The sequence below is a fragment of the Eptesicus fuscus genome, chromosome 23, assembly GCF_027574615.1.
Source record: "Eptesicus fuscus isolate TK198812 chromosome 23, DD_ASM_mEF_20220401, whole genome shotgun sequence".
Classification (NCBI taxonomy): domain Eukaryota; kingdom Metazoa; phylum Chordata; class Mammalia; order Chiroptera; family Vespertilionidae; genus Eptesicus; species Eptesicus fuscus.
This window is the reverse complement of record NC_072495.1, coordinates 3580412-3608088: the sequence shown is the minus strand read 5'-3', so window position 1 is coordinate 3608088 and position 27677 is coordinate 3580412. Positions and strand designations below refer to the sequence as shown.

At 41.3% G+C, this 27677-nt stretch overlaps 1 protein-coding gene across 3 annotated transcripts in view; it reads right to left on the bottom strand.

The window, feature by feature from the left end:
- Positions 1 to 27677, bottom strand: part of SPPL3 (signal peptide peptidase like 3) — a 123974-nt gene that overhangs the window by 16889 nt on the left and 79408 nt on the right. Inside the window, exons 1-6 of one of the 3 annotated variants that reach the window (XM_028147340.2) lie at positions 22381 to 22406; positions 20043 to 20120; positions 10346 to 10434; positions 4225 to 4344; positions 3411 to 3489; positions 444 to 556 (exon numbers count right to left, since the gene is read on the bottom strand). In XM_028147340.2, coding sequence (XP_028003141.1) covers positions 444 to 556; positions 3411 to 3489; positions 4225 to 4344; positions 10346 to 10434; positions 20043 to 20120; positions 22381 to 22391 — 490 coding nt within the window. In that variant the 5' untranslated portion in view covers positions 22392 to 22406. Of the gene's footprint in view, positions 1 to 443; positions 557 to 3410; positions 3490 to 4224; positions 4345 to 10345; positions 10435 to 18413; positions 18497 to 20042; positions 20121 to 22380; positions 22407 to 27677 lie in introns of those variants that run through there. The other 2 variants (XM_054712347.1, XM_054712348.1) reach the window with 2 other exon arrangements.

The window sequence follows — 27677 nt, the reverse complement described above, 5'->3', positions numbered from 1 at the left end:
GGGGGGGGGGGGCGCATGGGGAAGTGATTGCTACTGGGTATGTGTTTTAAAGCAGCGGTCGCCAACCTTTCAGACCTCACGGACCACCGGTTGGCAACCGGTTTTAGAGGTTGGGTGATAAAAATGCACTAAAATCGACTGTAGTGATGGTTGTACAACTCTTGTGATTATACCAAAAACCACTAAATCATACACTTTAAATAGGTAAATTGTATGTGGTATGTATGTGAATTATACCTCAAAAAAGCTCTTCTTAAAAAATCTTTAAAATGTGGGTAAAAATAATAAAAAACTCAATGATACATAACATTACCTTTGGATACCTAATGTTCATGGTAATCAAAAGAAGTATGACTAATACACAGACAGCAGAGGAAGGGGGGACCCAATTTAACTCCCTATAAACTATATTGGAATTTTAACATCACATGTTAGTTACTCACCATCCATGAGAAGCCAATGGCCAGTGAGAACCCAGATGAGGACAAGCATGACAGACAGAGAGAAGGACAGGAGCTCAGCAGCAGTGAAACGTCCACAGCAACCAAAGGAAATCCTGGAGACACATGACATTTACTGGACTAACGGGCAACACATTTCATTCCCTCACCAAGCTCTCTTCTGGTTCTTCATGATCAGAGTTCACCAGGGCCAGATTAGAGTAAGAGGCAAGTATCTATGTACCTGGCTATAAAAATAACCAAACCTCTTAGAGTAAACTACAGAGAGCTCAGAGAATTATATTTCTGAACCCATCTGATAATGTACTTTTAAAAAAATGTATAATTTTTTTTATTGATTTCAGAGAGGAAGGGACAGGGAGAGAGAGATAGAAACATCAATGATGAGAGAGAATCATTGACTGGCTGTCTCCTGCGTGCCCCCTACCGGGGATCGAGCCCACAGCCAAGGCATATGCCCTTGACTGGAATCGAAACTGGGACCCTTCAGTCGGCAAGCCAATGCTCTATCCACTGAGCCAAACCAGCTAGGGCTGATAATGTACTTTTTATCCCAAATTATCAACATGAGTTTTTATAAGTTTAAAGTGACAACATCAATCTTTGAAGATTCTAAGTACAGGGGAAATTCTATTATATGAGGAAGACATTAAAGAATGTTAATAATTCAATTCATTTAGCAAGGATGAATTAATACTTATAACTAATGGCCCGGTGCACAAAATTCGTGCACGGGGGTGGGGGGTGAGGGTGGGGGGAAGGGGTGTCCCTCAGCCTGGCCTGCACCCTCTCCAATCTGGGACCCCACGAAGGATGTCCTACTGCCGGTTTACAAGGAACGGGCCTAAACCTGCAGTTGGACATCCCTCTCACAATCTGGGACTGCTGGCTCCTAACGGCTCACCTGCCTGCCTGCCTGATTGCCCCTAACCACTCTGCCTACCGGCCTGCTCACCCCCAAATACCGCCCCCCCGCTGGCCTGCTCACCTCCAACTGCCCCCCCCCCGCTGTTGGCCTGCTCGCCCCTACCTTCCCTCTCCACTGGCCTGCTCACCTCCAACTGCCCCCCTGCTGGCCTGCTCACTCTAAACTGCCCCCCACCACTGTCCTGATCACCCCCAACTTGACCCTCACTGACGGCCTGCTTGCCCCCAACTGGCCCCCCTGCTGGTCTACTCACCCCCAACTGCCCCCCACCCCCGCCAGCCTGATCACCTACAACTGCCCTCCCCTCTTGGCCTCTAACTGTCTCTAGCTCGGCCCCACCACCATGGCTTTGTCCAAAAGAACATCCAGAAGGTCTCCTGGAAGGTCTCCTAGTCTAATTAGCATATTACCCTTTTATTAGTATAGGTAGAGGCCTGGTGCATGGGTGGGGGCTGGCTGGTTTGCCTTGAAGGGTGTCCCGGATCAGGGTGGGGGTTCCCTTGGGGCGTGGGGCAGCTGAGGGGCCGTGGTTTGCAGGCCAGCCACGCCCCCATGGAGGGTCCCCGCTGCGGGGGGGGCATGGCCAGCCTGGGTGAGGGGCTGAGGGCTGTTTTCAAGCTGGCCACATTCCCTTCAGGGTGGGGATTCCCGCTGGGGTACCTGGCCAGTCTGGGTGAGGGGCTGATGGCTGTTTGTAGGCTGGCCACGCCCACCAGCAGGGACTCTTACTCCATGGGGCTGTGGCCAGCCTGGGTGAGGGGCTGATGGCTGTTTGCAGGCTGGCCATGCCCCCCAGCGGGGACCCTCACCCGACGGGGGCATGGCCAGCCTGGGTGAGGGGCTGATGGCTGTTTGCAGGCTGGCCATGCCCCCCAGCAGGGATTCTTACTCCATGGGGGCGTGGCAGGTCCCACTGGGGTTCCTGGCCAGCCTGGGTGAGGGGCTGAGGGCCATTTTCAGGCTGGCCACACCCCCTTCAGGGCGGGGGTCCTCACTGGGGTGCCTGGCCAGCCTGGGTAAGGGGCTGAGGACCGTTTTCAGGCTGGCCACGCCCCCCAGTGACCCAGGCTCCCAGCCCCTCCTTTTTTTTTTTTTTCCTCCAGCCACTCCTTGAGCAGCGGCCAGGGCAGGCGGGAAGCTTGGCTTCCTCTGTTGCTGGGGACAACCCAAGCCTCCTGCTTGCTCCAGCTCTGTGGCCGTCGCCATCTTTGTTGGGTTAATTTGCATACTTGCTCCTGATTGGCTGGTGGGCATAGCAGAGGATGGTCAATTTGCATGTTTCTCTTTTATTAGTGTAGATAAATCTATCTGATTATCACTAATTCCTGGGAATATTAGCTGCCCCAAGTGATGGTTTCCTAAGTGCATACAGCATCTCCATCAACAACAGACTTCTGTTTCCATGGAGCAATAGCTGTAGGAGTTAAGGTGTGAACAATGGGATTAAACCTAAGTGATTCTAGGTCACCAAAGATAAAAGGCAAAGAATGTCAGAGTCGACCACTATTTTCATATTCCACTAACTCACTAGTAAAAGAATGAAAGCGTTGCTTTAAAAGGAAAAGTCTCATCTTTCAATAAGCTAAGCAGGAAGCATATTACAAGGACTCTGACTTCCTAGCATTTGTTTATATTTCCTCTGCTATGAAAAGGTGCAAAAGGAAATCTTCCAATTTTAAAAATCAAACATCTCACTCCCCAGTTTTCTAGCATGTGTGAGCTCCAGTCAATACAAGAATAAGAAATTGAGACCTGACCCTGGCCTTCAGGCAGCTCAGTCAGTATCGTCCAATATGCACAGGCTGTGGGTTCTAACCCCGATCAGGGCACATACAAGAAGCAACCAATGAATGAATAAATAAGTGCAACAAATCTCTCTCTCCCTCTCTCTCTCTCACTCTCTCTCAAATCAATCAATAAAAATTAAAAAAAAAAAAAAGAAATTTAGACTCCTAATAATGCTAACAAGTGTGGAAAAAAAACCATACAAGTTTATAATTTAGAGGAAATTTCCAACTTACTTGTTCTGAGGTGAACAGGGTCTTGTTAAATACTGGCACATCGGGAGAAGAAGAAAAGCAAAAGCTATCGTTGCAAGAACTACAGAGAGAAAATGTATAGTTAAATTTTGTTGTGTGTGATTTATTTTCCCATTATAAAAAATGGCATGACTTATGGAAACTTAATCATTTCCCAGAATACTTTTCTCGGCAAGTAGATACAATCAAATTAACCAGAAAAGAAAAGTATTTTCCTTTAGCATCGCACAGATAAGCTCTTTTAAAAAAAAAAGTGCCTGATTTGAATGAAGTAGGGGAGGCATAGGTCGATTTTCTCATTCTCTTCTATCTCAACAAGAAGAGATAAATAGCGGGCCATGGTATTATCCGCTAACAAGTCTAGCATTTTGGTCATATATTATACATTTCCATCATTGCTTAGCTTAAAAACTGATCAGAGAGCTGACAGTCGAATTACCTTGATTAGATATCAATGTTTCTACCTGTGGAAATATCAGTAAGGGTTGCCAATGACCACTGAGCCCAACCGGACTTTCTGGTAACCTACCAGACAAGGAGCCACAGCCAAAGTGATCCTGTCCTGGTGTCATAAAGCTCATGAGGCTTCAACCCCTGGCCTTCTGTTCAGATTACGTTGGCAGGTTTGAAATATGTGTCTCAAGTGGCTCAAGGAGGAGGGAGGGAGGAAAAGCCAGACTTATCCTGATGAACGGCATAGTGTATACTAGTAAATCTTAACTTTTGAATGCTGATAAAAAATGGTGAACCCATTTCCTTTTAGGTTAATGTTAAGAATAGACAGAAATTAATTTACCTGCTGTACATATTGTAAAAACTACTTGGACTGAGTCAAAGAAGAAGAACATAACTAGGAGAGAGACAGATGCTCCAATTGGCAGGAACAGGGCCTGGGTAGAGTCAATAGTTTGGATACCTAAAAGAGAGAAAAAGGGACATATTAATGTACAGCATGCCATGTACTTTAGATACATTAACTTACTAGGATGCAGACAGTTCTAGGGACTAGTGTATAAGATATAGATTCTGTAGGCCTCCTAAATCTCTCTTGCCAGATGAGATTATAAACTACTTGCTCTCCTCAGAATGCCTTCATTCTAGTAGCTGCTCAAAAAATACTTGTTGAACTGAGGTACTAACGATCTGGGTGACAGGGTGCCAAGAACAAAAACAGAAGTGAAATCAAGAACATTCGAAGGTAGTAAACATTCAGATTTGTCAGTCTGAGCACATTTGGAGTCTTGTGTATAGGCTTGGTAAAAGGTAGTTTAAACCCACTGACTAAAATTCTTTCTCATCATCTGTGGGTTTAATGTACTGACGTTAACAACTCTTCCTCACTGTTGCTAACAGTTGATGACTGACTGGGGGTGGGGAAAGGGAGAGAACATAACATCTGAAAACAGCAAATCAGAAAAATTATCTTATGGGAACATTTTAAGGAACAAATAGTAAGTATTTAGCACAGTGGTTCTCTGTTCTTGGCTGATCATCAGAATCACCTTGGGGAGCTTAAAAAAAATTACAATGCCCAGGGCCAAACCCAGGATGAATGTAACTAGACACAAAAGGTTGCAATTATCAACCAACATTTAAAAATTGTTCTTCGGTAAACTTACCCATCCCCAAGAACATTATTTAGGGCAGGGGTCCTCAAACTTTTTAAACAGGGGGCCAGTTCACTGTCCCTCAGACTGTTGGAGGGCCGGACTATAGTTTAAAAAAAAAACTATGAACATAAATGTCCTCGGCGGGCCGCATGTGGCCCGCGGGCCGTAGTTTGAGGACCCCTGATTTAGGGATTTTGGTGAAATAAAATATTAAATATTTCTACAAAACAAAATTGCTTATTAGCTGGGTAGATGAGTCAAATAATTCACTTAGGAATAGAATAATTCAATTTAGGAAGAGTGATCTGTTTGTCAAGGCAAACAGAAGCCCTAGCCGGTTTGGCTTAGTGGATAGAGCATCGACCTGCAGACTGAAGGTCCTGGGTTCAATTCCAGTCAAGGGCACATGCCAGTGTTTCGGGCTTGATCCCCAGTGGGGGGCGTGCAAGAGGCAGCCGATCAATGATTCTCTCTCATCATTGGTGTTTCTACCTCTCTCTCCCTCTCCCTTCCTCTCTGAAATCAATAAAATCTATCAATAAATAAATAATTATCCCCAGCCAGTTTGGCTCCGTGGGTAGAGCATCGGCCTACCGGGTTCCGGGTTCAATTCCCAGTCAGGGCACATGCCCAGGTTGTGGGCTCGATCCTCAGTAAGGGGCATGCAGGAGGCAGCTGATCAATGATTCTTTCTCATCATTGATGTTTCTATCTCTTTCCCTTCCTCTCTGAAATCAATAAAAATATATATTTTAAAAAAAGACAAACAGAAATGACCTGGAGAAGAGGTCTATGCTGTATCTCAGTATAGCTCATGGATCATGTGGTGGGGCCGGAGGGAGGGGGTAGCTTATAGACATTTATAAGACAAAACTCTGAAATCTCTAACTATATTTCACTTAGTTTTGTGGGGTTTTTTTTTTTAGTGTTCTACAATAGTTCAAAGAACTAGAGGAAACTACAAAATTTTAGGTGCCTTTCACAACAGAAAATAATGGTTTCTCAAATGAATGCTTTTTATTATAAGGTAATAAAAACAAATCTTTTAAAAAAAACCTATAAATCTTAAAATACACCCGCTTTTCTGTAAAATGAAGCATCATATAGTCTACAGATTAATTATATTCGTTTAAAATATGAACAGAAAAATTAAATGGCTGGCTAGAACAAAGACTATTTAGTAAGTGAGGCATGAGAAGTATTTGTTTATAATAAATCTAAATTTTAGAAATTCATTCTGCAATTAAAATGCAAAACTGAATACAAAGAACCTTTCTAGAATTAGATTGAATGCAGTTTTTTCTTTTTTGAAAGCACAGATTTTTAACTGGGGGTATTAGACACTGCTTCCACCATTTGTTTTAAAGAAGGATGCCCAAGAGAGCTTACCGAACAGCAATGTCACATGACAAGTTAAGCTCCTTTAGTTGCCAACAATATGCTACCTAATACAGTGTACACAACTTCAATACAGCACTTTCTAAAGGTCTGTAGAAAATGGTCCTGAAGGGAAAGGAGCTAGTAATTAAAAATTTCAGCCAAAATCCAGGGACATCAAAACAGAACAGCAAAGCAAACAGAGCAGCCATAATTGGGAGGACTTAAGTGCAGCTGCATTATATTTAAAGCCAAAATCAACAAAAGAAAAATGCCTGGTGTTAGAATTACAAATTATGTACAGAGACATTTTTAGCACTCAGCGAACATGGCTATAGGCTAATTATATGTCTGGTCATAAAGCGGACATCAAGCAATACACCAATGTACTGCTGGTAATTAAGAAAGTTACTGATTTTGTACCTCCAAGAGGGAAGCATGCTTTTAACCAAGTATTTATTGAACGCCTATTATATGGTAGGCAACATGAGGAATTTTAAAAAGTCATTTCCAGATCTTACAAAGTGTAGAGTGTAGATGGGGAGATAAAGATGTAGTCCCTATTAATGAAGAGAATTCCAACTGCATGTTTCCATCAATCCTCATGGTTAAAATAAACTATATGGGAAACCTAGTACAGGACTTCACGTTATTAGATAATGGGAAGGGAGGGGCACTTAAAACCCCCCACTTAATACTAATTAAATGAAGGACTGATGTACCAGGGGTAAAAATCTTCAAATAGACTTCTTGGGGCAGGCGTAGTGATGAGAAAGAGCAAGAGGAGGGAAAATCAGAGAGGACCCTGAGAGACCCCGCCCTCTCCTTTCTACCTCTCTTTATTGTAAAACACAGCACACGTACAGAGAACAGGAAACCACCGTGAGGAGCACAGTGAATCTCACACAGCTCCTTTCTCCCAGGCCAAGAAACAGAACCTGGCCAACCTCGGAAGTTTTTCTGTGCCCTCCTCCTCACTAATCTCTCTCCCTTCCAAAGGGTTAGCTGTCTTTCATGATTCTTTCTTCTTTGCTTTACTTTATATGTTTTCTACCCAAGCATGCACCTTAAAATACTAGTATTTATCTTGCCTGTTTTTTTAACTTATTATATACATGGAATTATGTAATGTGTATTTTTGTGTGTGTCTGGCTTCTTGTACTCAACCTTGTGGGAAATATCCATGCTGTTATGCCTAGCAGTAGTTCACTCATTTTCATGTCTTGATTCTTATTTATTTGGGGAGTAAGCAAATACAGCCTTTAAGAAACCTCTTTCCAGCACTCACTTTCTCCTTCAAATGGTTCAGAACATTCTTGCCAAAATCTTTGTTTTTATAAAGATTTTTAAATTGATTTTTAGAGAGAGAGGAAGGGAGAGGGAAACACCGATATGAGAACAAAACATCGATCTTGGCTGCCTCCTGCACGCCCCCTACTGGGGATGGAGCCCGAAACCAGGGCATGTGTGCTGGGGGGAATCAAACTAGCAATCTCTCATTGCATGGGACAATGTCCTACCAACTGAGGGGCACTGGCCAGGGCTCTCGCCAAAATTTTAACACTAAATCCATATCTTCCTTTTCTTATAAACTTCCCCCAATTCTACTCATTTGTGACTTCAATGCTGCTCATTTGTGACTTCAATCTCTTTAGCACCTACACAATCTCTTCTTTTCCTCTGTTCATCTTTCAGGCTATCATTTCTTTGGTTTTTTGATAAATGCATGCCATTCTTCCTGCCATTCCTTCAATCTGGAATGGTGTCATGCTCCATAATCAAGTACTGGCCTTCTCTGCAATGGTCATTTCTTTCATTATGTGGAGTGTGGACTGCATTCTAGCTTAATCTGTGCTTATCTTTTTGGTATCCATGGCCCAGAATAGGCACTGAAGAAATGTATTTGTTGAGGATAATTCAGCATAACATAGGAGGTAGACTTAAGAAAATGACCATTTCCTGTTTTTTACATGCTGATTAATAATGAGAAATTAAAAAACTGATGTTGCAGGTATCTTCTTTCCACTGTATGGACTAACTTAACGAGTTATTTATTTGAGGATAAAATTGCACTTAATTTTATTTCTCTTAGGTTTCTGTGATGCAATGTAGAACAGATTTATAATCTGGTGTAAGTACATCATTTGCATATATGCTATATAACACAGAATTTTTAAGAGTTTCAAGAGTATAAAGTGATTTGGCTTAAAATGTTGATAGATAGCAAGCTGCTAATAATTTAACCTGAAAATTAGATCTTGACACTGGGTTTTACCTGGTTCCTGGTAATTTATTGGTATGGCATTCTACCTCCTACAAGGATCTATGTTATAAGTTTAAGAAAAGACTCATACTTAAATGACTCTACTTACTGCATTTATCATGCCCACTTTATACTACTGGGGACAACACATTTAACTGGGTAAAAATGGGCAAGTATAACTTCATTGGTGGGATATTACAATAACTAGAGAAACTGAAGTAGGAGAGACAGAAACCTCAATAATGAGAGAGAGTCATCGATTGGCTGCCCTCAGCATGCCCCACACCAGGGACTGAGCCCACAACCCATGGGAATAGAACCGGGACCTCTTGGTTCATGGGTCTACACTCAACCACTGAGCAACACCAGCTGGGTTCTCTTTACTCTCTTTGTATATAAATGTCAAAATGACTTTAAGTACCTCTAGTACTTCCTCTGATCTGTTGATAGTAAGTGCTTGTTCAGAAGGATTGTGAGGCTATGCTAAGGGTCAGAAGTATCTACTGTAGGTATCAGATGGGGAGCAGTGTTTGCTATGTCTGTCTTAGCATTTATCACCCTTTGGAAACGATTTTGCCCACACTGCCCCTGGGACAGCTTGGGAACCAGCTTTTACACTTTTGCATCTTTCAATATACTTAGCAGAATGCCGAATGCATAGTAGACATCCAATACCAATCTCTTAATATTATCAAACCAAATCTCCTTATTTCTAATTCATTTTCTTTTTATAATAAACATTACCAATATTCTATCACTATAGTGAGGTACAATTTATAAAATTCACTCGTTTGAGCATATAATTCATTTTTTGTGGTAAATTTACCAAGTGTGAAACCAGCCCCATCAAACAGTTTCAGAACACTTCATCCCCTCAGGAAGATTTCCTCATGGCAGGCTAGTTCATTATTCCCATCCCGAGGCCCAGGCAACCACTAATCTACTTTCTGTCTCTATGTATTTGCCTTTTTGGAAATTTCATATAAATGACTCATACAATATGTATTCTTTCCTGTCTGGCTTCTTTTACTTAATTGGTATGGCATTCTACCTCCTGTTTTGAGTTTCATCCATAGTACAGCACGCACTTCATTCTTTTTAATGCCGAACAGCATTTCATGTATAGATAAATAGACCATATTCTGTTAATCCATTCACTATCTTATGGATCTTTGAGTTGTTTCTACTTTTTGGCTATTATGAATAATGCTGCTGAGCATTTGCCATATAGCACACTTCTGTGTATTTTTTTAAACAAGTATTCTTATAGAATCTTAAATTCAGAAGAGATACAGTACTTAGTTTTTACAAGTACTTCAAGTAGCTATCTTTAAGAGTCACTGAATGAATTTATGATTCACTAACAAAATTATCAGCCTCAACAAAATATTAAAATGAAGTCATAAACAGGCAGATAGTCGTCTGTCTTGCTTATCTTTGGGAAGATAAAGAACCCCAGAAGCAAGCTTTTAGGCATGAGTTAAAAGCAGCACACAGGAACTCAGCAGCTCAGATTCAAAACATAATAACGTAACACATTATACCATACAGATTAGATTTTGTTACAGCAAACGTACATCTTGAGCCCAGTGGATGAACTGGGTTAAAGAAATAATCAAGTTGAAATGACGACACGCACGAAAGTTAACCGACATAAGGCGCCTTACTATTATTGCTGCTGTTGCCGCTGAAAGACCCGGAAGAACTGTTACTGTCTTTCTCTTTATCTTGATTTTCAAAGTCCATATTAAGGGACCTGTGGAAAAATTGGATAGGTAGTTTTAGTTTTGCTTTAGAAAGAAGTAGGTTTAAAAAGTCAGTAACAAAACAGTATTTTTAAAAGCTAAGGTGTCAGGAGAAAAAGGAAGGTCTCTTTGACCAATTCTGCAAAATAGTTCTTGCCACATTTCAAAAACAATCTTCATTCCTTCCAATATGTCAGAGTTCAAGAGTTTTAAAAGCGGTCCACTGTGGCTGAATCTTCCAGCACATCCTGAATTACTTCCGTATGTGATAAGTTCCTAGAGGGAGAAATGCCGGGTCAAAGGGCAAGCACAATTTGAGACTTTATACTACACAACCACTCCCAGAATGGTGGGCCAATTTACTCTGTACCTTGTCAGCTTTCTCAACAACACACATCTGAGTTTCTATGGCATCTGGGACTACTGCCGATACTGGGAGGACAATAAACAGTGAGTAAACAGGCTTTACGTGGGAAGAGGGAGACCGACAATAAACTAGACAAGTATGTTAAGCACGTGGCCTATTAATGGTAAGAGCGAAGGAAAAGGGCAGGAAGTGGAGAGGTTAGGCTTGAAGGTTCAAATAGGGGGGCAGGGAAGGCCTCACTGGTGTGACTGCCGAGTCAAGATCTGAAGGAAGTTTGTCCGTATGGGGGACTAAAAATGCTACCTGTTTCAATTTAGACTTCTTTAACTCTGAACAATGTTATGTATATGAGCTTGCCCACTTATTTCTTTGTGAACAACCTGTTCAAGTGCTTAGTTCATTTTCTGTGTTCTTTTAAAGGGATTTGAGGGTGTTTGTGTGTCCAAAAGAACTTCCTGTGCTGATGGAAATGTTTTGCATCTATACTGACCAATGTGGTAACATTAGCCACATGAGCACCCGAAACGTGGGAATGCACTGAGGTACTGAATTCTACATGTTATTTAATTTTAACCAATTTAAATTTAAAGAATTTGAGAGCTAAAACTATAAAACTTTTAGACAAAAACATGGGGGTAAATCTTTGTGACCTTGGATTTGTTCAAGCCATTATAGCATTGCTGATTTGCTGACCATTTGGTTCTATTCATTATTGGTGGGGTGGGGGGTGTGTTGAAATCTTCAGCTACATTTATGGATTTATTTCACTTTGCGGTTCTATAAGCTTTTGCTTCATGTATTTAAGATATTTTAATAGATGTATAAACATTTAGGATTATTACATCTTGTGCATAATTGATCCCTTTATCATTATTAAACAACCTTCTTTGTAGTAATACTTACTGTGAAAGTTGCTTTGTCTGATATTAATATAGTCACTCCAGTGTCCCTTTGATGAGTATAAGCAAGGTTATCTTTTCTCATTCTTTCACTCTTAAGTATTTTTTCTGGCTTTATATTTATAGCAGTGATTGGATCTTGCTTTTTAATTCAATCTGATAATTCCTACCTTTTAATTAGGGGGTGTTTAGGCCAGTTTCATATAATGTGATTATTACTATGATTAAATTACATGTGATTTGTTTTCTATTTGTCCTATCTTTTTTGTTTTTTGGTTCCCTTTTACCTGCCTTCTTTTGTATTAATACAGTATTTTTTTATGATTCTGTTTTATCTTCTTTGATGTCTTATTAGCTATAACTCTTTGTTCTTTTATTTTAGTGGTTGCTAAAGTTTATAGTATACATTTCTAACCCACAGTTATAGTATACTACTTCATGTACAGTATAAAATCTTACAGTGGTTACATTTATTTTTCCCCTCCCAACCTTTGTACTATTATTGCCATGCATTTTACATGTTATGCTATAAACTCCCATGATATATTTTTGTTTATACACTCAATATCTTTTAAACAATTTTAGGTTAAAAAAACCCTTTTATGTTTATCAATGTAATTACCATTTCTTGATCTTCATTTCTTTGTGTAGCTCCAGATTTCCAACTGATACCATTTTTAATCTGCTTGAATCCATCCTTTAACATTTCTTGTAGTGCAGGTTGGTAATGAATTCTTCCACGTTTTGTGTATCTGAAAACATCTTACCTTGTCTTCATTTTTAGAAGGTATTTTTGCTATAGAATTCTATGTTGACAATTTTTCTTTCTGTACTTTAAAGTTGTTCCACTGTCTTCTCACTTGTACTTGAATTCAGTGAGAAATCGGATGTCCATTCTTATTTTTATTCCTATGTACGGAGGTCTCTGCCCTCTGCCCCCTGCCCCTGCTGGCTGCTTTTTGGTTTTCAATTTTATCACTGGTTTTGAGCAATTTGATTATGATGTGTCATTGGTGTAGTTTTCTTCATGTTTCTTATGCCTGGAGTAAGGTTTCTTAGATCTATGGGTTATAGTTTTTATCAAGTGTGAAAAAATTTTGGCCATTCTTTCTTTTTTAAAATGTTTTTAAATTGATCTTAGAGAGGAAGGGAGAGAGAGAAAGAGAACCATCAATGTGAGAGCAAAACCTCAACTGGCTGCCTCTGTACTCATCCTGACCAGGGATGAAACCCGCAACCCAGGCATGTTCCTGACCAGAAACCAAACCCACAACCTTTTTGATGCATGGTTCAACACTACAACCAACCGAGCCACCAGCCAGGGCGTGGCCATTCCTTCTTTCAAGTATTTTCCTGTTCCTCCCTTCCTTTTCCTCTCTTTCAGAGACTCCAGTTACTCATACATTAGGCCACTGGAGGTTGCCGTTGGATGTTCTTTTCATTAACAATTTTTTTCACTTTTTCTCTATTTCATTTTGTAGTTTTTATTGTTGTATCTTCAACTTCATGAATCTTTTCTTCTGCAATGACTAACTGATGTTAATCCCATCCAATGTATTTATCTCAGATATTATTTTCATTTCCAAAAGTTTAATTTGGGTAGTTTAGAATATCTAGCTAACTTTCATACATATGTAATAATTATACTATCTGTTCTGATGTACTTCTCTGTTATTTCTAACATCTGTGTCAGCTCTGGGTTGGTTTTGATTGATTATTCTCATTATTGGCTATGTTTTCCTTTCTCTTTGCTACCTGCCAATCTTTGCTTGTATGCCAGACTTTGTGAATTTTACCTTATCTCAATATTTTTACATTCCTATTGGCTGCTTGATATTTTTATACTATATAATAAAGAGGTAATATGCAAATTGACCCTCATGCACACACAAGATGGCTACCAGGCTGACAGGGGGATTAGTGAGGGACAACCAAACAACTGAACAAGCAGGCTGCGTGGGGCAACCAGGCTGGTGGGGGGGGGGGGAGTTGGGGGCGACCAGGCTGGCAGAGGGGGGCAGTTGGGGGCGACCAGGCTGGCAGAGGGGGGCAGTTGGGGGCGACCAGGCCAGCAGGAGGGGGGATGCAATTGAGGAAGACCAGGCTGGCAGGGGGGGCAGTTGGGGGCAATTAGGCTGGCGGGGGGGGGGCAGTGAGGGGCAACTAGGCAGGCGGGGGGGGGCAGTTAGGGGCGATCAGGTCAGCACGCAGAGGCAGTGAGGGGCGATCAGGCCAGCGGGGGTGGGGGTGGGGCAATTAGGGGCGACCAGGCAGGCAGGTGAGCAATTAGGAGCAAGTGGACCAGGATTGTGAGAGGGATGTCCTGACTGCCGGTTTAGGCCCAATCACTGGGATCGGGCCTAAACCAGCAATCAGACATCCCCCAAGGGGTCCCAGATTGGAGAGGGTGCAGACTGGGCTAAGGGGAAACCCCCCTCCCATGCACGAATTTTGTGCACCTGGCCTCTAGTAGTACAATAAATCTTCTTAAGCATTGTTCTGGGATGCTGTTAGTTACCTGGAAATAGTTTAATTTGTTCAGGTCCTGCTTTTATGATTTATTAGGCAGGTCTGAAGCAATGTTCAGTCTAGGGTAATTATCTCCTACCATTGAAGCAGGACCTTTCTGAATTCCTTATCCAATGCCACATGAATCATAAGTTTTTTCCAATCTCGCTGGAGGGAACAGGTACTTTTCTTTTTAATTCTTTCACATTGTTCTTTCCTCGCATGTAGCACTGACCACACTGATGACTGCTCAAAGGGTATATATCTGCAGATCTCTAAAGTTTCTCTCTTTGTAAGCTTTCTTCTTTTTTGCATTCTGACTTACTAACTCTAGCTGCCTCAGCTCCGCCTCCTCACCTAGGGAATCTTTCTTCCTGTACTACAACCTGGAAACTATCTTTAATTTTTGTTTAAAGATTATTTTTGACAAAAAATTGTGTACAGATGGTTTCCAACTTTATGGTGGTTCAACTTGACAATTTTTCAACTTCACAATGTGCAAAAGTGAAACACATTCAGTAAAAATCAGCTCTTCTCCAGCCTCATCAGAAGAGAAAGATAGTGATGACCCTGGTGCTGTCACACCCCCATCACCCAGCAATGCTTCAGCCATCCTTCTGGCCCAGCACATTTTCAACTATGTGTATTAATGGTGAATACCCATACAACCACTCTGTTTTTACTTTCAGTACAGTATTTAATTACATGAGATATTTAACGCTTAATAATAATAAAACAGGCTTTGTGTTAGATGATTTTGCCTAACTGTAGGCTATTGTTTAAGTGTTCTGAGCACATTGAAGGTAGGCTAAGTAAGCTATGATGTTCAGTATGTTAGGTGTAGTCAATTCATTTTTGATTTACAATATTTTCAACTTACAATGGGTTTGTAAGGATGTAATCCCATCATAAGTCAAGGAGCATCTGTATATTTAAGGTATACAATATGATGTCTTTATATATGTATACAATGTGAAATAATTACCACAATCAAATGAATTAACATATCTACTACCATAGTTGCCTTTTTTATTGTGGTCAGAACACTTAAGGTCTACTTTCCTAGCAGATTTCAAGTATATAAAACATTATTATTAACTACTAGAGGCCCGGTGCACGAAAATTCGTGTACTCGGGGGGGTCTCTCAGCCCAGCCTGCATGCTCTCACAATCCAGGACTACTCGGGGAGGGTCCAGTCCTATGAAAGCATGGCTCTGGTTCCCCGGGCCTGCAGGCTCAGGGGGGCGGGGGAGGAGGGACCAAGAGGCCAGTCCGATCGCAGCATGCCTCCGGTTCCCTGGAGCCTGCGGGCGGGGGGGAGGGACCAAGAGGCCAGTCCAATGGCAGCATGGCTCTGGTTCCCTGGAGCCTGCGGGCGGGGGAGGGACCCAGAAGCCAGTCCGATGGCAGCATGGCTCCGTTCCCACAGCTCCTGCCGCTGCGCCGTGGGCAGCCGGGACCCAGGACCAACTCCCACCGCACCGGTCAGGACCCAGGACCGACTCCCGCCATGGGCCGCCAGGACCCAGGACTGACTTCCGCCGCGCTGGCCGGGACTCTAGCCTGGTGTTCAGTTGTCCATCCGGACGTCTCGGTCATGACGGACCCTGGCTCTTTATATATCAGGACTGTCACCGTGATGTATATCCAGTTACTGTTCTCTCCCTCTCTCTCTCTCAATGCTCTCCTGTAGGTCTGTCAAACTCTTTGGGAACTTACTACTAAGATGAGTCATTATGCTATTTTGTTTCTGAGCAGCTGGAAAGGTTAAAGAGAGATGGGTGTCAGCTTTAAGATATAGGAAATCTAGCAAAGCTCAGCTAACGGATGGTAAACATAAGGACTCCTAAATCAAAGATTTGCTTTGGCTTTTAGAATCTAGTTTTACTTGATATCATTTTCCCCTCTGTACTTAGAGATGTGAAAGCCTGGTGGGAAATAAGCAGTCCACTTCACAAATCTTTTATACAATATTTTATGATCTGCTTTTCTTATGGAGCTTTCTAGCTCAAAAATGGCACCATCTTTGGGTCCAGGTGTTTAGGCCATAAACCCTGGGAGTCATTCTTGACTCTTCTCTCTGATACACACTATATCCATCCCCTCAGCAATCTCGTCCTTAATCTACTGATATCTCATGCCACCACTATTAGCCTAGTTAAGGCCATCGTCAATTGTTGCCTGTACTAGGGCAACAGTCTCTCCCAGGTTTCCTTTTGACACAACAATCTATTTCCCATATACAACCCAGAACCACCTTTCTAAAACACAAACCAGATGATGTCATCCACTGCATTCAACTGTCAAAGGCTGATTTTTCCAACTGCACATGAACAGTCTCCTGGATGGACTGTATGCTAAAACAAGTCTCAACAAATTTAAAAGGATTGAAATCATTAAAAGTATGTCTCTGACCACAACGAAACTGAATTAGGTGGTTGAAATTCCTTTCAACAATAGAGAAAATTTTGAAATATCCTCAATTATTAGGAAAGTAATTTAAAAAATCATAGGTCAAAAGAAAAAAAAATCACCAGGAAAGTTAGAAAACATCTTGACTTGAATGAAATTAAAATATTAACATTTGTGGGATGCGGTTAAAGCAGTGCTTAGGGGAAAATTTGCTGCTTTAAATACCTATGTTAAAAAAGAAGACAGGCAAATCTCGAGAGACAGAAAATGAAAGATTAATGGTTACCTAGAGTAGGGGGGAGAGGGGCGGGGAATGACTACTAATGGGTACAAGATTTCTTTTGGGATGATGAAAATGTCCTAAAATTGGATTATGGTGATGTTTACACAACTTAGTAATAAGTAATATTCTGAAACCACTGAATTGTACACTTTATATGGAAGAACTTAGTAGGTACATTAGCCCTAGCCGGCTTAGCTCAGTGGATAGAGCGTCGGCCTGCTGACAGAAGGGTCCCAGGTTCGATTCCAGCAAGGGCACATGTCTGGGTTGTAGGCTTGATCCCCAGTGGGGGTGTGCAGGAGGCAGCAGACCATGATTCTCTGTCATCATTGACGTTTCTATCTCTCTCTCCTTCTCCTTTCCTCTCTGAAATCAATAAAGAAATATATTTAAAAAAAATAGTAGGTACATTATATCTCTATAAACCTGTGCTGTTGTTGTTGTTTTAAAAAACACACCTTATCAATACTTTGGGGGAGGGGGGATAAAAGAGGTGAAACAAACTGTAAAAAACAAAACCAAACAGAATTATTTGTAAATCACATGATTGGGAGAACCTGCATCTAGAATATTTAAAGAACTGTTACTATTCCATATAAGACAAACAACCCAAAATTTGGAATAGACATTTCACCAAAAAAGAAAAATCACGTGGCCAATAAAATAAGCACATGATAATATGCTTAACAGCTTTTCAGCATCCTAATCCCAGTTATTAGAGAAATGCAATCGAAGCCAGAGAAATCATTCCATACCCTAGTATCAGAATGGTTACAATGAAAAGAGAGACAATAACGTGTTTTTAAAACCTTGTACCTGCTACTGAACTGTATTCTTAAAAATGAATGGTAAATTTCATTTTATGTATATTTTACCACAAAAAGAAAAACATCCTTACCAGTACTTTTAAAAATATTTTTTTATTGATTTTAGAGAGGAAGGGAGAGGGGAGAGAGAGAGAGAGAGAGATATCAATGATGAGAAAGAATCATCGATGGGCTGCCTCCTGCATGGCCCCTAATGGGGATTGAGCCAGCAACCCGGAGAGGAGCCTGCAACTAAGGTACATGCCTATGACGGGAACTGAACCCAGGATCCTTCAGTCCACAGGCCGACGCTTTATCCACTGAACCAAACTGGCTGGGGCTCCTTGCCAGTACTTAATAATAAGGGGGGGGGGGGGAAGTAGTGAACAACGCACACACAAAAAACAACAAAAAACGAAGAATTTTCCCACACAAAGCCAGACTTTCGATGGCTTCACTGGTGAGTTCTATCATATATTTAAAGAAGAAATACAAGTTTATATAATCTTTTTCAGAAAACAGAAGAGGAGAAAACACTTCCAAACTTATTCAATGAGGGCAATTTAAATGTATAATTAAAGGCATCACAATTTATTGTTTTGCAGAAATGTATTACTGAAATATAAAAGACATAATGTACTGGGACCAAAACCCTAACTGGGTCCCAAACCAGACTTCGTTACCAAATGAGTTGTGTAATCTTTATCAAGGTACCTCATCTTCTTGAGCTTCAGTTTCCTCATTTGTAAAATGAAGAAGTTCACCAGAGAAACCTTTTCCATTGATATAATTCTGTGGTGTATTTATAAGCATAAATTTTGTTTAAAACATGCATGATCCTAAATTGGCATAACCTGTCTAAAAAACAATACAGCACTATATAGTAAAAGCCGGTTTATACTCTCTGCTGAAATGTCTTCAGTTTTGAATATTTAACTTGTATAATTCAACCAAAGCAAAAGAACATAAAAAGATGGTTACCTTAACAACCCACATGTCCAACAAGAGTGGAATAAGACAGTACCACAAAGAAATACCAAATTACCAGTACTAAAAATTAGTATGATGATGATTGTGGAAAATATTTGTGTTAGGTGAAAATAATCAGAATATAAATGATTTAAACTATAAAAATGTACCCAGTATATAAATACAGGCCAAACAAAAGGTCACATATACTAATGAAAGTACAAATAATGCCATTTAGTTGTAACACTGATAAGATGCTGTAAGAACTTAACCCTTGTTTACATCAATCAGCCTATGGTAAAGCTGGCTTCATTATACGGCATTTCACTTAAAGTCACAGAACCTACTGACATTAAATAAAGACTTGCTGTAGTACTAGGGTTGTAGGTTTAAAGATTTTTAAAAAATTACCGAGTCTTTGGAAATGCTGACATATACACAAAGAGAAAAAATAAGAAACTCGTCCAAAGGACAGCAATACAAAAATATCAAGATTATGTGATAAGGTTCTAAGTTGCTCTGGCTTAACTAATGCTTCCTAAGACTCATTATGAATGTAGGATTCTCAATAGAAGTCTCAATGATTAAAACTTGTATCAGTTGATACTGGAATTACCAACAGTATTGTACCTGTTCTACGCAGTGTTGAGATAAAGCCTGTGATTTTGCTAAGTTCTATTAAAATCCAGATATAATAGTTCAAAATTCTTATGCCTATTTCATTTATCACCATCACTCCCTTTCAAGTTATCAATTTAAAATTTCTCATGTGACCTTTATTGTTAAGTGTGTCAGCCACAAAACTATTTGAGTTTTATTAAAGTTCCTCTCAAGAAAGCACAGTGAAGAGGAGTAAGTGTCTAACTTCCTATTCCTGTGGCTGCCTTCTAGAAGAGGAATTTCAAGAGGACCCAGTCTCAGCATTCCCAAAGTCAGCAGAGAAAATACTTGGTAAATCCTAATGTCCATAATTAGGCTGAACCATAAATTATTTGTGTAGGTCAAAAAAGTTGCCTATAGGCAATTTCACATAGCTTACCCTATGTCAATGCTTCTATATTAAGAAAAACTTTGTTCCCTTTGAGACTGTAGAATCACTGTCAAGGATTATCTCCTTAACCTTCTCAATAAGTATGTTTATGGGAGTCATTATTTCAGAACCAGAATTTAAGCAATTCATGTTTCCATTAAAATTCCAAAGTCATAAAAGCAAAACCAAGAAGTGTTTTAACAGCAGCCAAATTAAAGACGAAATATCAGAATTATCCTGTTCTGACTCAATTCCTGCCAGTCATATTTCTCTTCATAGAGCAGTAAGTTTTGGTGCTAATCTCACCTCCCACTGAGATTAGTCTCACTTTGAGAGCATCTTACCTGAAACTACCGTAGACTATCAGGAGAATGGAAATCAGAAATGTAGACACTTGACTGGAATCCACCAGGGAATAGGCCCTAGAAAAATAAGAGTAAAAAAATTAAATCACATGGCAGCAAGTTCTCTCAGAATTTAGTCTACAAACCTCACTAAGTTTTTATTTCATCTTTAATGTAAAAAGGTATAAATCAGCATTAACATAATAACATAATTAAAATGAGATATGCTAGTTGTCACATCTATTATTAGTTAACTAGAGGCCTGTTGCACGATATTTGTGCAAGAATACGCCTTCCTTCCCCTGGCTTCGCTCCTGGGCCGCCCAGGAGCCTGCAAGTCCTCGCTCCAGGACTGCCCGGGGGCCACAGCACCGCTCCTGTAGCTCCCTCCGCCGCCTCCCCTCCCCCATAGCAGGTGTCCTGCCCCTCCTGGCCACTCCGTGCCTCATATGCAAATTAACCCGCCATCTTTGTTGGGTTAATTGCATACTCACTCCTGATTGGCTGTGGGCATAGTGGAGGTACGATCAATTTATATGTTTGCCTATTATTAGGTAAGATATTCACAGGATGTTGAATATTAATGTAAAAGTTCCATTTCTGTATGACATACAATAGATCTTATAACATTCACACCCAATTTAAAAATTAGCATATTACCTAACTATTCTGTACCAATGATGAAAAGTCTCAGTGATTAAACTTTTATCAGTTAACACTTGAATTACCAATAGTATTTTACTGGTGATGAGATAAAGCCTGTATCTCTCTCCTAAATTCTATTTCCATTTTTATAACTGCCTATTGGTTCTCTCCATCTGGGAGTCCCGAGGGAAGTTCTTCAAAGTTAACAGGTCCAAAACTAAAATCATTCTTTTTTTTCATACCTCGTCCCCTCAATCCTCTCAAGGAACAGTAACATGATCCCCTCAGTTGTCAAAGCCAGAAATCTGTTGCATTCTTTTTTTTTTTTTTAAATCCTCACCCTGAGGATATTTTTCCATTGATTTTTAGAGACAGTGGAAGAGAAAGGGAAAGACGGAGAGAAATATCAATGTGAGAGAAACACATTGATTGGTTGCCTCCTCCACCGCCCTGACCAGGGAGAAGCCTACAACTGAGTATGTGCCCTAGACCGGATTTGAACCCGGGACCTTTCGGTCCACAGGCCTATGCTCTGTCCACTGAGCCAAACCAGCTAGGGCAGTTTGTTGCACTGTTGACAACCCTGATCTTACCTCCCACATGTAATGACAGTTGGAGTCCTGCAATTCCACACCCCCAACTCCCCTACTTCTCTCAATCCTACTGCCAATTCCTTAGCTCCCTTCCATGGCTTGACTCTCAGAAATCTTGTTTGTAAGTCTGTCTCCAGGAGTTCACCCTCCACACTACCCATTCTTGTTTTGTTAGGGCTTTTCCTAAATAAACTCATGTTCCTTTTTTCATTTAAGCAAATATTTAATGACGCCTCTGTGCCAAACAGACACTCTGCTAGCCACTGGGGATAGAGTAACAAGTAAGATTGTCTTGGTTCCTCCCTCAATGTCTTTTCTAAAGGAATAAAAAATGTCATGCTAAGGAATTTAAAAACCAGAAGTTTCCATGAGTATATTCACTCAAAGCAAGTGAATATCCTCATGGGAAAGGCGGTAAGAGGGAGAAAGACAAGTACAGGGTACTATGAGAAAGTCTAAGTGGAACTGGGGAGGGTGCTTTCCTTAGGGAAGGAGCTGAATGAGACACATAAATAGGACTTGGTGATTGTTAATGGGACTAGGAAGGATTCCCAGGTTTCTGCTGAGCCGCTGGTGGACGGCTTGTACCATTTAGCAAAAAAGGCAACATAGGAGGAGCAGGTTAAACATTTGGTTTTAGATGGGTTGAGAAGGTTGGATATCTGGGTCTACAGACCAAAGCAGCTCTAAGCTATAAAATATATATTGGGAGCTCATCACCTTCTAGGTGGTAATTAAAGCCATGGTGGGGTAAGACTGCCTAGCAGCAGTAAGAAGAGAATCCAAGATAAAACCCTAAGAAACCTCCAAAACCTAAAGACCAGGCAGAAGAAGGAGATGCAAAGAAATCCGAAGAGAAAGAGAGGAAGAGGAAGAAAACCCAGGATAGCAGGGTGATGAGAGTGTTTCAAAGAGGCAGCAGGACTGGATGGTGTCTGAATTTAAACCCTGATCTACCCCTTACTAAGATGGAACTAGTTACTTAACCTCCCTAAGGTCCAGCTTCATCTGTACAATGGGGATAATGACAACACCTATTTTAAAGAGCTGTTAAAGAATTAAATGAGTAATTCACATAGAGAGCCGAACACTGTACGTACTCAGCTTCCATTGTTTGTAGTAGGAAGGAGAGGTCACCTGTGTTGAAGACTGCTGAGAGGTCAAGTAAGATGAAAACTGCAGTGTCCACTGGATTTATTTAATGTGTATGTCACTGGTGACCTTAGCAAAAATAGTCTTAGTGAGGTGATGAGGGTCAGACTGGATTATCTTTAGATAATCACTTAAAAAAAAAGTTTTTATTGATTTCAGAGAGAAGGGAGAGTGAGAGAGAGAGAAACATCAATAATGAGAGAGAGTCATCAATTGGCTGCCTCCTGCACGCCCCCTACTGGGGCTTGAGCCCAAATCCCGGGCATGTGCCCTGACTGGGAATCAAACCATGACCTCCTGCTTCATGGATTGACACTCAACCACTGAGCCACACTGGCCGGGCAATAATCACTCTTATTAGTTTCTGTAGAGCCTTCTCACCATTTCTTCTATAAACAGCCAAGTGTTAAATACACAGCTCTGGCCTGGCCGGTGTGGCTCAGTTAGTTGAGCACTGTCCCGTGCACCAAAAGGTTGCCAGTTCGATTCCTGGTCAGAACACATGCTTAGGTTGTGGGTTCAGTCCCCAGTTGGAGTGCATATGGAAGGCAACTGATCGATGTTTCTCCTTTCCTCTCTCTCTAAAAAAATCAATAAAAACGTATTTAAATACACAGCTCTGTACTCCCCCACCCCTATCTTTTACAGTATAGCCTAGAGACCTTCCTGTATCAATATGTGGAGAACTTTTTCTTCTTTTTCTTTATACATCCCCATAACATTCCATTGTATGGATACACCACATTGCTTTTCTTTTAAAACAAATCCCTTTTAAATGGACACTGTGGTATCCAAAAATTTCTTTACAAACAATTCTTTAATAGAGACTTGTAAATTTACCTGCACTGCACACACAATGAAATGACACACCTGTGTAGAATAAAGCTCCTAAAATTGAGATCTGGATGAAAAGGAAATGCACTTTGACAGATGTTGCCCAACTGCCCTCCAGAGAAGTTAAATCACTTTGCACTCTCACCAGTAATGGGTAAGAGTTCTCTCTTTCTCTCGTTCCATCTCTCTCTCTCTCTCTCTCTTTTTCTTTCTTTCTTTCTTTCTTTCTTTCTCTCTCTCTTCTCTCTCTCTTTCTTCCTTTCTTCCTTTCTCTCTCTCTTTCTTTCTTTCTCTTCCTTTCTTCTTTCTTCATTGTCTTCTCAACAGTGAGCATTATCTAACTTGAATTTTTACCAACCTGACAGATGGAAATTGGTATCTCAATATGGTTTTCATTTGCATTAATTAATTTTCTGATGTAATTAAAAATTAAGATTGAGCAGCTTTTCTTATGATTAAGGGCTAGTAGGCATTTTGAAAGGCAATTAAAATTTTTTTACAGACTCCAGAGCTATAGAAATATAAGCAGCTTTTTTTCCCCCTGAGGAACTTTTGCTGATGTTTTAATTGAATGACTTGGCTTTTTTGTACCTTTTGTATTCTGAAGCATTTGTCATTACCCTCCCAAACTCAGTGTCTTAAGGTCTATTGCTTATGCAACATCTCTCAAATCAGTAGAGACCCTAAACACTCGTCACTTAAGACTTCTGAAAGTCTGAGCTGAATTTTTGTGAAACCTGCTCCTCCTCCTTCACAGTCCTGTGCTGTGTTCTAGTTCTAGTCTGTGGCTGACCATCTTGTAGTCACTGACTTTCTTCAGTCTGTCTTTCAAGGTAAGGGCTGACCATGCGCAAAATACCTTACGAAGAGGCTGATTAGGGCGACCAGGTCAGGTCTCCATAGCCTCATGGTAAGCATGGTATCCACTGCAGAACTAAATGCATGGTTTCAGAAAAAAACACTCTCATGTTTAATGGCTTCTTCTAGACTAAACAGTTTTTGGTTTTGTTTTCTTTTTCAAATAAATCTACACAAGAAAATCTGATTAAAACTGACTCCTAATATAAACTGTGCCAAGCATCACATAATTAGAAGTTACAACTTATTTCATGGTATTATTTAAAATTTCATATGTTTTCAATTCTAACTACCCTTACAGAAGTTTTACAAAAAGCTTTTTTTTAATAAAAAAGTTCCTTCTTAGAAAATACAGAACATGAATTAAAATTAATTTGGATTTTAAAATACTATCAATTTTCCTTTTAAAAAATTCCAAAAATAATTAATGTTCATTGTAAAAAAATTCAAATACCAGTAAATATACAAAGCAGAAGTACAAGGGCCTCCTCCCTTCTCTCTCTGCATGCCCATTCCCTGGTTGTAGACACTGTTTACACTTGGTATATGCATCCTTCCATACATTGTGTGTACAGAATGCATACACACTACAAAAACAAAGCACTCCTGTTCTTCTATAACTTGCTCTTTTTTAAGCTCAACATGTATCAGGAGCTATTCTTTTCTACTGCCTTACCTTACTGGCCTTTTGCTATAAAATGAAGACATGAAAAACTTAACAATATAGAATGCACTTTTTTTTTTAATAAAGAGAAATATTCTAAGTTCAATGAACACAACTTTTAACCACATGAACAATGTCTAGTAATTCTCAATTCTGTATTAATAATAGCCTATCTACCAATGTTTCTCACTTTTTCATCTAACTTACCCTTCTGAATTAGGAGGGTAGATTGTGGTTCCTAACCTCAATAGAAACAAATGGATGCCTTTGTTCATGCCTCTTTTTTTAGTCAATTTAAGACTTAGGCCCTACCTGGTTTGGCTCAGTGGATAGAGTGTCGGCCCTCGGACCGAAGGGTCCCGGGTTCAATTCTGGTCAAGGGCATGTACCTAGGTTGCAGGCTCGATCCCAGGCCCTGGTCAGGGCACATGCAGGAGGCAACCAATCAATGTGCCTCTCTCACACCAATGTTTCTCTCTCTGTGTCTCTCCCCTTCCCTTCCACTCTCTCTAAAAATCAATGGAAAATATCTTCAGGTGAGGATTAACAACAACAAAAGATTTAGTGAAGATAAGAACATTTCTAGTGCCCTTTTATTAAAGACAAACCATGGACTCCCACAGGTAAAGATAAGGTGCGTATCATGACACTGAACGTTCAAACCTCCTGTGAAAATCTCACTAGCATCTTGTACTTTGGCAGATGTACTCTAACAACCCCTTTCAGCCTACAGGGACTAGAAAAACATTGATCTTGTATATAATATTATTCTTTAAATGTGTGTAAAAATCATTTTTGGAAAATAACATCTGCTTAACAATGTGAACATATTAGCACATTTGTTATTAATATCGAACAGGTTAGAATATTTTGCTATTTTAAAACAACTTTATAATAGTTTTTTCTATTAGCTTTTCTTTGGGAAAAATTTACCAGGGAACTTTCTGTCACTTAAAATTCTCAAAGATTAGGGATTTCTTGGCACAGATACATTAGATTTTATGAATCACTTAAGCTGATTTCATTAGAATTTGCCTGTGTCAAGTTAAAAGAGAAATATGTACACTTTACTATCAAGTCTTTAAAATGCCCTGGAGACACAAAGAACTATCTATCTATCTATCTATAAGGCTAATAGGCAAAGTGTCTCCCCAGGAGTTCAACCGGGAGACCAGGAGTTTGATCGCTCGCCCAGGGAGCGGCGCAGAACAAAGGAAGGCCCCGGGCTGGCAGCCAGAAGGCCCAGATCGGCCATGATTGCTGGCCAGGCCTAGGGACCCTACCCGTGCATGAATTTTGTGCATCAGGCCTCTAGTTTATTAGAAGCTGACTAGAGGCCCAATGTAAGAAATTCTTGACTGCCTGGATCCCTCCCTCACAGCCACGGGCGGCTGCAGCCCAGCTTCATCCCGGAAGGCTGTCCAGAAGGACATCCGGTCTAATTAGCATATTACGCTTTTATTATTATAGATGACGAGGCCCGGTGCACGAAATTCATGCACGGGTGTGTGTGTCCCTCAGCCCAGGCTGCACCCTCTCCAATCTGGGACCCCTCGAGGGATGTCCAACTGCCCGTTTAGGCCCGATCTACCGGTATCGGGCCTAAACGGGCAGTCGGACATCCCTCTCGCAATCCAGGACTGCTGGTTCCCAAATGCTCGCCTGCCTGCCTTCCTGATTGCCCCTAACCGCTTCTGCCTGCCAGCCTGACCACCCCCTAACCACTCCCCTGCCAGCCTGACTGATGCCTAACTGCTCCCCTGCCAGCCTGTTTGCCCCTAACTGCTCTCCTGCAGGCCTGGTCACCCCTAACTGCCCTCCCCTGCAGGCCTGTCCCCCCTAACTGCCCTTCCATGCAAGCCTGGTCGCTCCCAACTTCCCTCCTCTACCGGCCTGGTCACCTCTAACTGCCCTCCCCTGCAGGCCTGGTTCCCCCGCAACTGCCCTTCCCTGCAGGCCTGATCACTCCCAACTTCCCTCCTCTGCCGGCCTGGTCACCCCTAACTGCCCTCCCCTGCAGGCTTGATCACTCCCAACTTCCCTCCCCTGCAGGCCTGGTCACCCCAACTGCCCTCCCCTGCAGGCCTGGTCACCCCCAACTGCCCTCCCCTGGCCTGATCACCCACAACTGCCTTCCCTTGCAGGCCTGGTCCCTCCCAACTGCCCTCCCTGCTGGCCATCTTGTGTCCACATTGGGGCAGCCATCTTTGACCACATGGGGGCAGCAATCTTGTGTGTTGGAGTGATGGTCAATTTGCATATTACTCTTTTATTAGATAGGAAGAATAGAGGCCTGGTGCACGGGTGGGGGCCAGCTGGTTTGCCCTGAAGGGTGTCCCGGATCAGGGTGGGGGTTCCCTTGGGGCATGGGGTGGCCTGGGCGAGGGGCCTGTGGTGGTTTGCAGGCCAGTCACGCCCCCCGGCGACCCAAGCGGAGGCCCTGGTATCTGGGATTTATTTACCTTCTATAATTGAAACTTTGTAGCCCTGAGTGGAGCCAAGCCTCCTGCTTGCTCCATGGCTGCAGCCATCTTGGTTGGTTAATTTGCATATTAGCTCCTGATTGGCTGGTGGGTGTGGTTTGTGGGTGTAGTGGAGTGATGGTTAATTTGCATATTACTCTTTTATTAGATAGGATAAGCCTAGGATGTATTAGAAACACAAGTTCTCCTTCTCACACTAGCTGTCTTAACCTTTTGCACTCGGATGTCGAGTGTGACTCGACACGGTTAGCATTAGAATAAAGGAATCGAGAAAAAAGCAAGCGAGTGCAAAGGGTTAAAAATCTGCTGGGTCATATTGTATACTTAATCAATAGAAAGAGATAATTACAAAAAGAGCAAAAGTAAAGTTTGCAGAACATGAATTCAAATGAATTACAGAGCTATG